General features: G+C 50.7%; 1 protein-coding gene across 1 annotated transcript in view; it reads right to left on the bottom strand.

Moving 5' to 3' along the window:
* The window catches only part of LOC146863573 (E3 ubiquitin-protein ligase TRIM39-like), a 137,987-nt gene extending 128,924 nt beyond the window's left edge, over positions 1 to 9,063 (bottom strand). Inside the window, exon 1 of the mRNA XM_085640882.1 lies at positions 9,024 to 9,063. Within this exon, the coding sequence (XP_085497008.1) occupies positions 9,024 to 9,063 (40 nt within the window). The remainder of the gene's footprint in view (positions 1 to 9,023) is intronic.
* Positions 9,064 to 12,045: the final 2,982 nt, after the last annotated feature.

Here is a 12,045-nt window from a genome sequence, read left to right as displayed (position 1 = left end):
TACCATAGGGGTGACTAATATGCAGTTAAGGGAAGGTTTAGGGACTGGCAAGTAGGTGCACTTGCGCAGTCAGCATGACAGTACCAGACCGCACGCAGGTTCTGCAATGGCAGACCTTAGACACATTTTACTAGGCCGCTTCTGTGGGTGGCACAACCAGTGCTGCAAGCCCACCAGCGGCATTTGTATTTACACGCCCTGGTACTCCTGGTGCACTTTACTAGGGGCTGATGTTAAACCAAATAAGCCAAACATGGACACCAATCAACGTATACTCCTGAGGTGTGAGCCGGGAGAGACGCGGTACGATAATTAATATTCAGCGATTTTGCACAATCTGTTTTTAATTGTTAGAAACTTGGTCCACATTCTTTTAAGGCAAATTTACCTGTTTTTAGACTTTCATTGTGTGTAGGAAAGCGCATGATTCGCGGATAGAGTGTCTGCGCTTCTGCACATGCGCACTGACTCTACTGGCTGCCAATCAGAGAGGCGTGCAGAGGACCAATCTTGTTGTACCAGGGCCACTATTTAAAAGCAGGCTGGCACGAGCGCGCAGCGGACGCGCGCAGCGGGCGCGCCGCTGGCAAGCCCGTCTGCGCCCGTCCGTGGCCGGTCGGAGCTAGGGGCACTTCACTCTGCCCAAACTTTGTCCTATTCAGCCATTGAACTGCGTAGTATTCAAGCGAATTGGCCAATTGACCCCTGCATAAAAACCTATCTTTCTTTTGTAGGTATCCTACATCCTAGGTACGAGTCATCTGCATTCCCCACTCTCCCGCTTAGAGAGCGCATTTCGGCCAACTTAGCCGAGACACCGGCCCACACCTCTCCCCCGCTCTCTAATAAGACATGTATGGAGTTTTACTATCTTAACACCCGTTCACTGCCCAAGCACCAATTAGAAATATTTCACTTTCTTGACTCTAATCAACCCGACATATTTCTCTCAGAGACCTAGCTTACTGCCGATTCTCTACCAGACATTCTGGCAGCAATTCCCACAGGGTACTATATACTCCAGGCCAATAGACCCCCTGGGAAACCTGGTGGAGGAGTTGCTGCCATCATTCATCATAAATTTAGATTCATGGCTTTAACAGTCACTGGCATACTGTCTGTTGAGAGTCTTATCTTAAAATTTGACTCCCCCCATCTCCCTTTTATCTGTGCGCTTTTCTATAGACCCCCCCAACACATGCCCTCCTTCCCTCAGTTGGCTGGCGAACTCATCTCTCAACTAGTCATCAACAACGCAAAAATTCTTGTTATAGGTGACTTCAACTATTGGCCCTCGGACATTAAGGAAAGCACTAGCTCTCTGGAATATACTGACCTCGTCTCTGGGCTTAACTGCACCCAGCATATCTATGCAGCTACTCATGTTAAGGGTCACATCTTGGATCAGGTTTGGACTGCCAACCTGATTATTACTCCCCCCCCTCATCTCCCCATGTCCCTGGTCGGACCATCCTGAAATGGATCTCCTCCTTCCTTGAGAATCGGTCTCAGGCTGTTCGCCTAGACACTTTTTCAGCCAGGAGGGCACGCTTGACCTGCGGAGTCCCTCAGGGATCCTCTCGTTCCCCTTTGCTTTTCAATTTGTACATGCTTCCCTTGATCCGCTCCTTACGTAACTGTGAGGTGGCTACTTTTAATTATGCTGACGACCTTCAATTAGTGTTTACAATTGACTCTTCCACCACGTCAGTCTTCAGGTTTCAGGCTACCTTATGTCTCATTAGCAACTGGATGAACGCCAGTCAACTTAAACTCAATCCTGATAAAACTGAGCTTGTTCTGACTGGCGGCACCTCCAACCCCTGGAATGACAGCTACTGGCCACCTTCTCTAGGTACTCCCCCCCAACCTGCTGACTCCGTGAAAAGCCTTGGAGTCATAATAAGTAAATGTTAGAATCCGGGGTCTCTGGTTGGCGCAGGTATGCACTTGCGACATGCGCGTGTGAAGCGAAGCGGGACGATCGCCGTACACAGCGAGGGAAGCTGCGTACAGGGGCGCTGCACTGCACAGTACCTTTTTCTTGGGGGGTGATGTTCGTGGCGGCTTCCTGCAGAAGTACTTGAGTTCAGTTCTCTTATAGCTATCCAGTTTTGACTCATCCCATTCAACCTCTCCAGCCTCAGAGGCTTCAGACGCAGTTTTCTCTATGCTGTTTGGGCCAGGCATGACTCCAAACACAAGGGATCTTCTTTTTTTGGCAAGCGAAAAAAAATAATAAAAAGTTCTGTGGCTCAAGCTACTGGACTGTCCTCACTGTGCAATGGCTAATATTCACTGCGCAGACACCAAAAATGCAAATCCGTAAATCCCACCGCTGCCACCAATGTTAGAATCCGGGGTCTCTGGTTGGCGCAGGCATGCACTTGCGACAAGCAGGGACCCTTTCCTCTAAGTCAGGGAGTAGGATTACCGCTTTAAAAATAACCCCTGCTCACCCTCTAGGTAACGTGGCGTGAGCAGTCAGGCTAGATTCCAGAGGGCATTAGGTTCAGCATTCAAAGTGTCCCACACAATAACCACCAACCCACCACACTGAGACACAAGGCTGTATTTATGTAAAAATAAAGTTCTTTATATATAACATTTCTTTACGCAGGCTTTCAAAAATACAGTTCTCTACTTAAATGAGGTTCCAGTTACTTGTATCGCTTTTAGGCAGTCCACACTTCTTAAAATGGCACTTTTCTACTTAAAAGAGGCTTCTTAGGGGTATTGTACGCTTCGTACCGCTGTTTGGACGCGTCGTGCCGTTTCTCACGCTTCCCGCGTGAGCACGCGTACGCTGGACGTGAACTGTACGGACCGTACCCTCGTAGGTACGCGTCGTACACGTCCGGTACGCCTCTTGCTGAACCTCACGCTTCCCGCGTGAGCACCGTCAATGTATGTGATGCTGGACGGGCCGTACCTTCGTCGGGACACCTCGCACAGCTGGTTCGCACGTTGCCAAAGTTCACGCTTCACGCGTGTGAAGCGAAGCGGGACGATCGCCGTACACAGCAAGGGAAGCTGCGTACAGGGGCGCTGCACTGCACAGTACCTTTTTCTTGGGGGGCGATGTTCCAGGCTTCCAGGTACACGACAAAGTTCAGAAGCAGGAGGGGCAGCTCGGGGGTGATCTTTCAGCGCGGCGTGCTGTCGGCGTTGCTCAGGTGACGAACAGTGCGTCGCAGGTCCTTACAATGAACTCCACGGCCAGGGGGGTCACAGAGACTCTGCGCTTGGAGCCTGGTCAGTCTCTTCCTTACTTTGCGAGCTACGGCTCAGGGGGCAGTTGCTTGCTGTGCTCAGGCCAGGCAGGCCTTAACTGTGCTCACAATAGTCCCAGTGGCAGAAGTCGCGGTGCTCAGATGAGGGGCACACAGGTTCTCTGAGGTCAGCGTTGGCAGAATCACCTACAGCAGCTTCTCTTCTTCCAGGGGAAAGGTAGCGCCCACTGTTCCTGGGGCGCAATTCAGGGGGCAAGTTCACAAGCAAGCCCTAGGAGATTGTTTGTAAAGCACAAGTTGATCAAAAATCTTTCTCAGTCTTTTCTTCCTCTCCTTCCAGCAGCAAGGCACCCACCGCAGGCCAGTCTCTCAGGCTTAGAGACAGTACTCCTCCATACAGCTTTTCCAGGTCCTTCTCTTCAGGCAGAGTTTCTTCTTGGTGCAAACAGGATCTGATTTCTTAGGAGCAGGGCTCCTTCTTTTATAGCAAGTTTCTTTTGTTCTTTGTCGCCAGGGGGCCTGGGCCTGGCTCAGTCCAGTTTTGGAGCACTTTGTTGTGGTGATTCTGCTCTTTCCTTTCAGCAGCAGGGCAGAGACATCAGCCGCTCCACAGGGGGCGGAGCCAGCATTGTGGTGGCAGAGCACAGGTCTATTCAGAGTCAAGGTGTACTCCTCCCACCCATCCTGGTGTAATCTCTCTACCCACCACCTGGCAGCCAGCCTGTCTCCTGGAATTCCCCAGCCCTGCTCCTTACAGTTACTAGGCAGAACACACACACACAGCAGAGGCGGACTGAAATGGCCAGGTCAGTAAATACTAACTTTCTAAAAGTAGTATTTACAAACACAGGATATTAAAATAAACTTTACTAAAAGAAGTATTTTATTATTCTGAGTTCAGGCATACTAAACTTGACTTTCTACCATGCTCTCTGAGTCCACTGGGATTACAGCGTGTAGTAATTCCAGCAGCCCCTTCTGGCCTATGGAGAGCAGGTAGCCTTCAATAGTGAAAACGAAAATGGCTGTAATTCACTATTAAGACATGCCACACACATCAGGGCATGTCCTACCTTATGCCTACAATGCACCCTGCCCTTGGGCCTACCAGAGGGGTGACTAATATGTAGTTAAGGGAAGGTTTAGGGACCGGCAAGTGGGGGCACTTGCGCAGTCAGCGCGACAGTACCAGACTGCACGCAGGTTCTGCAGTGGCAGACCTTAGACACATTTTACTAGGCCGCTTCTGTGGGTGGCACAACCAGTGCTGCAAGCCCACCAGCAGCATTTGTATTTACAAGCTCTGGCACTCCTGGTGCACTTTACTAGGGGCTGATAGTAAACCAAATAAGCCAAACATGGACACCAATCAATGTATACATTTTACCATAGGGAGAGCATATGCACCTTAGCACTGAGCAGCAGTGGTAAGGTGCCCAGAGTCATAAAACAGCCAACAACAGATCAGAAAAAATATAGGAGGAAGGCAAAAAGTTTAGGGATGACCCTGCAAAAGGGGCCAGGTCCAACAGTAAAGATCTGACCATGAAAGCTCAAATCAACGCCGTGGTATCATCTTGTTTTTTTCATCTTCGCAGAATCCGAAAGATCTCGAGATTTCTGACTACCGAGGCCCTTACTTTGGTTCTCATGGCCCTAGTTATCTCTCGCATAGATTATGCTAACTCTAATATTGGCATTCCGGTCTACCAGCTTCACCGTCTACAATTGGTTCAGAACCAAGCAGCCAGACTTATCTTCCAACAACCGAGACATCAACATGTCCGTCCCTTGATGAAGAGCCTTCACTGGCTTCCAGTAGAAAAACGTTGCACCTTCAAACTGGGCTGTACTATCTTTAAAGCCCTAGCCGACCTTGGCCCAGCTTTTATTTCATCCCTGTTATTCCGCTATACACCTTCACGCGCTCTCCGTTCCTCTCATTCAAACTTCCTCGTCGTCCCCCCCTGTAAACGGAAAAAACACGGTGGCCTTAGTTTCTCCTTTTTGGCCCCCCAACTTTGGAATTCTCTTCCTATTGAGCTCAGACTTGCAACCTCCCTTTCTCGATTTAGAACCCTCCTTAAAACCCTTCTATTCACACAGGCTTATGCGTAAGTCTTGGTTATTACACTTCTGCCGCATCTCTCCCACTAGCGCCATGAAACCGTTTGGTGTACGAGCGCTTTATAAGTATTTTTAACATAACATAACATAACATACACTTTTCATAAGGAGCACTTGCACTGTGGCACTGATTGGCAGTGGCACAGTGCCCTGAGCAGCTAACACCAACAAAACACATGAGGCACATCAGCAAAAAGTGGAAGGGAGACTCACGCCAAGGTGCCAGGTCTAACACGTGTCCCCTCCAGCTGAAATGTGGGGGGAACTACCCTACCCCAGGGAGTTCCTCTTCACTAAGGTGGAAAAACCTGGACAGACCGTCAGCATTGGCGTGATCTGTGCCAGGGCGATGCTCCACCGTAAAGTCCATACCCTGTAGGGAGATGGACCACCTTAACAGTTTTGGGTTCTCACCCCTCATTTGCATGAACCATCTGAGGGGCCTGTAGTCGGTCTGAGCCCGGAAGTGAGTCCCAGACAAGTAGGGTCTCAGCTTCTTCAGTGCCCAGACCACAGCAAATGCTTCTCGCTCGATCGCATTCCACCTTTGTTCCCGTGGAAGTAACCTCCTACTAATGAAGGCTACAGGTTGGTCCCAGCCTTCCTCAGTCATCTTTGAGAGAACAGCCCCTACACCATGCTCTGATGCGTCGGTCTGCACTAGGAATTCTTTGGAGAAGTCAGGAGCCAAGATCACGGGCGCCGTGCACATGGCAGTCTTCAGGGTGTCAAAAGCTTTCTGACAGGTGTCAGTCCAGATCACTTTCCTGGGCTGCTTCTTAGAAGTCAGCTCTGTCAAGGGGGCAACAATGCTGCCATACCCCTTGACAAACCTCCTGTAGTACTCTGTGAGTCCTAAAAAGGCCCTCACCTCTGTCTGGGTCTTTGGGGGCTCCCAAGCCAGGATGGTTTCAATCTTGGGTTGGAGAGGCGCCACCTGGTCGCTCCCCACTTGGTGTCCCAAGTACACCGCTGAACCCTGCCCGATCTGACACTTGCTTGCCTTGATCGTGAGGCCTGCCTTGCGCAGTGCCATCAACACTTCCCAGAGGTGGTGCAGGTGTTCTTTCCATGTGCCACTGAACACTGCAATGTCATCCAGGTAGGCGGCGCTGAACTCGGTCAGCCCAGCCAACACCTGGTTGACCAACTTCTGGAAGGTGGCAGGGGCATTCTTCATCCCAAACGGCATAACCCTGAACTGGAATTGCCCATCTGGTGTGGAGAATGCTGACCTCTCTTTGGCCCCATCAGTTAAGGCGATCTGCCAGTACCCAGACGTCAAATCAAACGTGCTAAGGTACCATGCCGCCCCTAACCGATGGATGAGCTCATCAGCTCTGGGGATGGGGTGCGCGTCAGTCTTGGTGACCGAATTGAGTCCTCTGTAGTCCACACAGAACCGGAGTTCGGGTGTGGCACCCGGCGTTGCAGACTTTGGGACCAAGACCACTGGGCTGGCCCAAGGACTGCTGGAGGACTCAACCACCCCTAGAGCAAGCATCTTTGAGACCTCCTCTTTGATGCAGGCTCTGACCCTGTCAGTTACTCTGTAAGCCTTGTGCTTCACAGGCAAGCTGTCTCCTGTGTCCACATCATGAACGCTCCAATCTGTGACACCACGAACCAGGGAGAACAGGTCAGGAAACTGCCCCAGCAGCTGGCGGCAGTCATCCTGTTGCTCAGGGGTCAGGATGGGTGAGAGGCTAACTCCATCCACTGACCCGTCTCGCTCTGAGGCTATCAGGAGGTCAGGAAGAGGCTCGGACTCCTCTTCCGCCCCATCGTCTGTGGCCAAGAGCATGCCCACTTCGGACCTCTCCAAGTGGGGCTTTAATCGATTGACATGTAGGACCCTCATAGGGTTCCTGGGAGACTGCAAGTTCACCAAATAGGTGACAGAACTCTTGCGCTCCACAATCTCAAAGGGTCCGGTCCAATTGTCTTTGAGTGCACAAGGCTCCACCGGGGCCAGGACCCATACATTTTGTCCCGGTTGAAGCTCCACCAGAGTGGCATTCTGGTCGTACCACCGCTTCATTTCCTCCTGGCTGGCTTCCAGATTTGCCTCAGCAAGTTGCCTGAAACGCCTAGTCTGGTTCCTGAAGGCCAGCATGTAACTGTATACATTCTGGGGAGGTTTCCTGGGAGATTGCTCCCAGCCTTCCTTGACCAGACTTAGAGGTCCTCGTACTGGGTGGCCATACAGAAGCTCAAAGGGACTGAACCCTAGAGACTTCTGTGGCACCTCATGGTATGCAAAGAGAAGGCATGGTAAGAGGACGTCCCACTTACACCTCATGGGTTCCTCAACCCGTTTCCTTGGGGGTGGTAAGGGGTGGTGAACTTGTAGGTTACACCACACTCTTGCCAAAGGGATTTCATATGAAATTGGTGCCCCTGTCAGACACCACCTCTAGAGGGAATCCCACTCGTGAGAAAATTCCCATCAGTGCCCGGCCCACCACGGGGGCCGTCACTGTCCTCAGAGGGATGGCTTCAGGGTACCGGGTGGCATGGTCCACCAAGACCAGGATGAACCTGTTGCCCATGGCTGTCTTGGGGTCCAGTGGCCCCACAATGTCAATTCCCACTCGCTGGAATGGGGTACTGACCACAGGGAAAGGTTGGAGTGGAGCCTTTTGCTTCCTTCCACTCTTACCACTTGCCTGGCAAGTCTGGCAGGTCCTACAATGAGCATCTGAGCTCCTGTGCATTTGAGGACAATAAAAATGGGTGACAAGCCTCTCATAGGTCTTGTCCTGCCCCAAAGGCCCTGCTAATGGCACATCATGAGCCAGCCCCAGTAGGAACTTCTGGGGTACCACCAGCGCACGGGCTGACCCAGGTTCAGCAACCTTAGGCTCTGAATACAGGAGGTCATTCTCCCAGTAAATGAAATGTGTACCAGACTGATCACCATCGGCCTGGGCTGCAGCCTGCTGCCGCATACCCACGAGAGAGGGGCATTCTCTCTGCTCCTTGCAGAATTCCTCCCTGGAGGGTCCTCCTTCTTGCTGCCAATGGGTCAGCGCAGGCAGGTCCCCCAGTTCGGCTATCTGTTCCCCGGTAGGCTCCAGGGCATACCCCTCAAGGCCTGCTTCCTCCTGGGCCGTGGAAACTTTAGGGGCCGGTTTCCCACACCTCCTGCGCCCTCTCTCTAAGGCCGGATCCTGGGCCTCTCCCTCAGGCTCCAGGATCTCTTGAACACCCCTACTGGCTGCCATTGACCGGGTGGTCACGCACGCCCAGTCGGGTAAACCCACCATCCGCAGGTGAGCTGTCTTCTCCACCTTTTCCCAAGGGGAGCTCTCCAAATCATTCCCTAGGAGACAGTCTACAGGCATGGCATTTCTCACAGCGACTTGCAGAGTACCAGAGACCCCCCCCACTCAAAGGGAACTTGAGCCATTGGACAACGACTCTCTGTGTTGTCAGCATTGACAACCCGACAATAGGCATGGGGTACAACCTGCTCTTGAGATACCAGGTGCTGCCGGACTGCAGTCACACTGGCGCCTGTGTCTCTAAGAGCCTCTACCTTCCTCCCATTGACGGTCACCACTTGCCCATATTTCTTAGTGTTAGAGGGCAAGTCGGTTTTAGGGACCATCTCACTGTCTCCTAGTGAGAATAAGGTCATCTGAACGGGGTCCCACCCACCTTGGACTTCTATCTCCTCCCCAAAGTCTACTGTAGCCATCTTCTTGGGTAGAGCACCAGTGGGTGCTGGTTTCACATACTGGCGACACTTGGGATCACTGGCAAAGTGACCCAGCTCACCACATTTATAACATTGTGGGGGTCCCTTGGGAACAGGTTTAACTGTCGGGGCCCCTGCCTGCTTCGGGGGTGGGGGAGGCTGAGAACCCTTCTGCTGGTTCCCTTGGGTATTACTCTGGGGGCCTTTTGGGAACCCTTTCTGTTTTCCCCTGTCCCCCCCCACTCTTCTGCTGGGGACCCTGCCCACCCTTGGCGGAGTCTCCCACGTGACGCTTGTGGACCCTGGTGCTGACCCAGCGGTCCGCCTCTTCAACAAGCTTCCTAGGGTTAGTCAGCTTGCTATCAATCAGGTGTTGGAAAACAATTAAGGGACAAGTGCTCCCATGCAATTCAATCAAAGAGACCTTGGAAATCATTCACTTTGCTACCCTTCACCCAGCCATCCAGTGCTCTGCAGAAAAAGGTTACATACTCCACATAGGTACTCCCAACAATCTTGGTACACCCCCTGAACCTCTGTCTATATAATTCAGGAGTTAGCCCATATCTGGTCATTAAAGCTTCCTTCATGTCGGGGTAAGAGTTATAGGCGTCAGAGGGCAAATCTAAGAGTGTGTCCCGCCCCTCACTGAGGAACCGCCCCCACAACCCCGCTCCCCAATCTCTCTCAGGGACCCGGTGAGAGGACATGGCTACCTCATAGGCCTTGAACCATTGCCCTATGTCATCATTCTTAAAATACTCTTTAACTACATCTTTTGGCATGTACACCCTTGACTCTACCTGCACCGGCGTTGCGCTGCCACCAGAGGGAGGGTTTTCCAAACTTTTGGCTTTGAGCTCCAGCTCCCTCATTTTCATCTCATGCTCCATCTGAATTTTTCTTTCTTCCAGAGCCATCTTCTTGCTTTCTAGCTCCAATTGCCCATTTAATTTCAGCTCTGCCAACTTCATTTCATGATCCCTGGTGGCCTGTCTGTATGCCAGCTCCTCTGGCGACAGGCCTCTGCCAAAACTATGAACGCTCTCCGCTGGTTCCACTGGTACAACCTCCTCAGTTGCACCCCTTGATTCAATCCAGGCTTTCAGTGCCTTGTAGAGATCTGCTTTGATCCTGCATGCTACATGTGGAACCTTGAGCTTCTTGCAGAAGTACTTGAGTTCGTTTTTTGTGTAGCTGTCCAGTTTTGACTCATCCCATTCAACCTCTCCTACTTCAGAGGCTTCAGATGTCGTTTTCTCTATGCTGTTTGGGCCCGGCATGACTCCAAACACAAGGGATCTTCTTTCTTGGCAAGCAAAAATTAAAGGTCTGTGGCTCAAGCTACTGGACTGTCCTCACTGTGAGGTTCTGTAATTCTCGAGTCTGACTCCATTTTGTTCTGTGCCACCATTTCGTGTTGCCCTCACGTGGGCCTGTGAAGGTAGCCTGGCGAATAAAGTGGCCTGGCCTTCATAGTTCATGTATACATTAACTAGGTTTCTTTTTGACTCTGAAATGAACTGTAAGAAACTGACCTCTGCACCTGAAACTGACCCCGCAAAGCCAATTTCCCTGATCGATCTTTGTCTGAGATTGCCAATCAATGTTCAGGACATCGTTAACTTTTAGTTTCCTTGCACATGCCTTATCTTGTTCAGCATCTGTTACCGTTTCTTTTTTTATGTTTCTTCATTACATGGGTTATGCTTTCAATTATAGGATTGTCCGGCTTGTGGAGATTGAATTTGGGACATTCCTAATAATTAACTTTTGGGTTGGGATACTGTAAATTGAGTTTTTGTTATGTGACACTTTGTTTGAAAATGTACCTAATTGGCTAGAATTTTGTGCAGTTGGTGTACATTTATAATGTGAATATTGGGTATAAAAGGAGACGTCTCGCCTTAGTAAAATGAGCAGTCTCCTGAGAATTTACACCGTGATGTATTTCTAGGATCACTGTTACTAGCTGCAGCTAATAAACTTGGTCTCTGATGCCATCCAGAAGTATTCTGTGTCTCTGTATACCAAGACAGGTGAACTCGAAGATCTTAGGCGTGCCCCTGATGCCGCTGGGTTAAACCCCGGTTCTTCAACAGGCGCCCAACGTGGGGCGACTTCAGCGGTACTGGTCCAAGCCCGAAGATTGTTCGGAGCCCCGTGAGGAAATTCTGGAGAACGGCCGCCACTTCATCGACCCCTGCATGTCGACGTGGACCGAAGGTTTTTTTCTGCGAGGCTTCCCCTTTCCGACGGCTGCGAAGGACTGCTGCCCTGACTGTCGCCCTGTCTTGGACCCTCTTGTAAGGCGAGACGTTAGACGGTCTTCTGGTGGCGTGACAGACATTTTGGGTAAGTATAAGTGGGTCGCTCCCACGACTTTGTTTTGTTTCTTGGTTTTGATTCGGCCATTGCAATAGTCGAAGCCGGGGGCTTCGTATATTTGCGAATGTATCATTTTTGATAACCCCTTGAAGTTTGAAGCAAGACTAGTGAGCTAAAAGATGCCTGGTTTTAGCAAATTTAGGAAATGGTTTTGTTGTAGTTGTAATAGGGATTCCCGATTGGAGGATTCGTGTCCGATACCTCCGGTTGGAACTCCAACTTATGAGCTCTATTCAAAGCATGGTGTAGGTCCCATTACCTTTAATGAAGTATGGGTCCGTTATACAAGGAAAGATGGTGTTTTACGATGGCCCCAACATGGTAGTTTTGAATCAGATGTTTTAGATAACCTAGAAGTTGCACTATTTAAGAAGAAAGCCCGGCCGGCGATGTTTGACTCTTTCCGCCTTTGGCGTAAGGAAGCCAAACAGCGAGAAATTAAACAAGCTAAGAGAGATAGGAAGGAAAGGAATATATTGGTAATGCAAGCTGCTAGGCAGTTTAAGGAAGATGAAGAAGTTTGTGTGATTGAAGTGTCAGATAGACAACATTGCATGGCCATTGCCACCTCCCCTTTCAAATGTGACTATAGAC

Source organism: Triturus cristatus, chromosome 2_1, assembly GCF_964204655.1.
Source record: "Triturus cristatus chromosome 2_1, aTriCri1.1, whole genome shotgun sequence".
Lineage (NCBI taxonomy): Eukaryota > Metazoa > Chordata > Amphibia > Caudata > Salamandridae > Triturus > Triturus cristatus.
The sequence above is the reverse complement of the archived record's forward strand: the minus strand, read 5'-3'. Positions and strand labels throughout refer to the sequence as shown.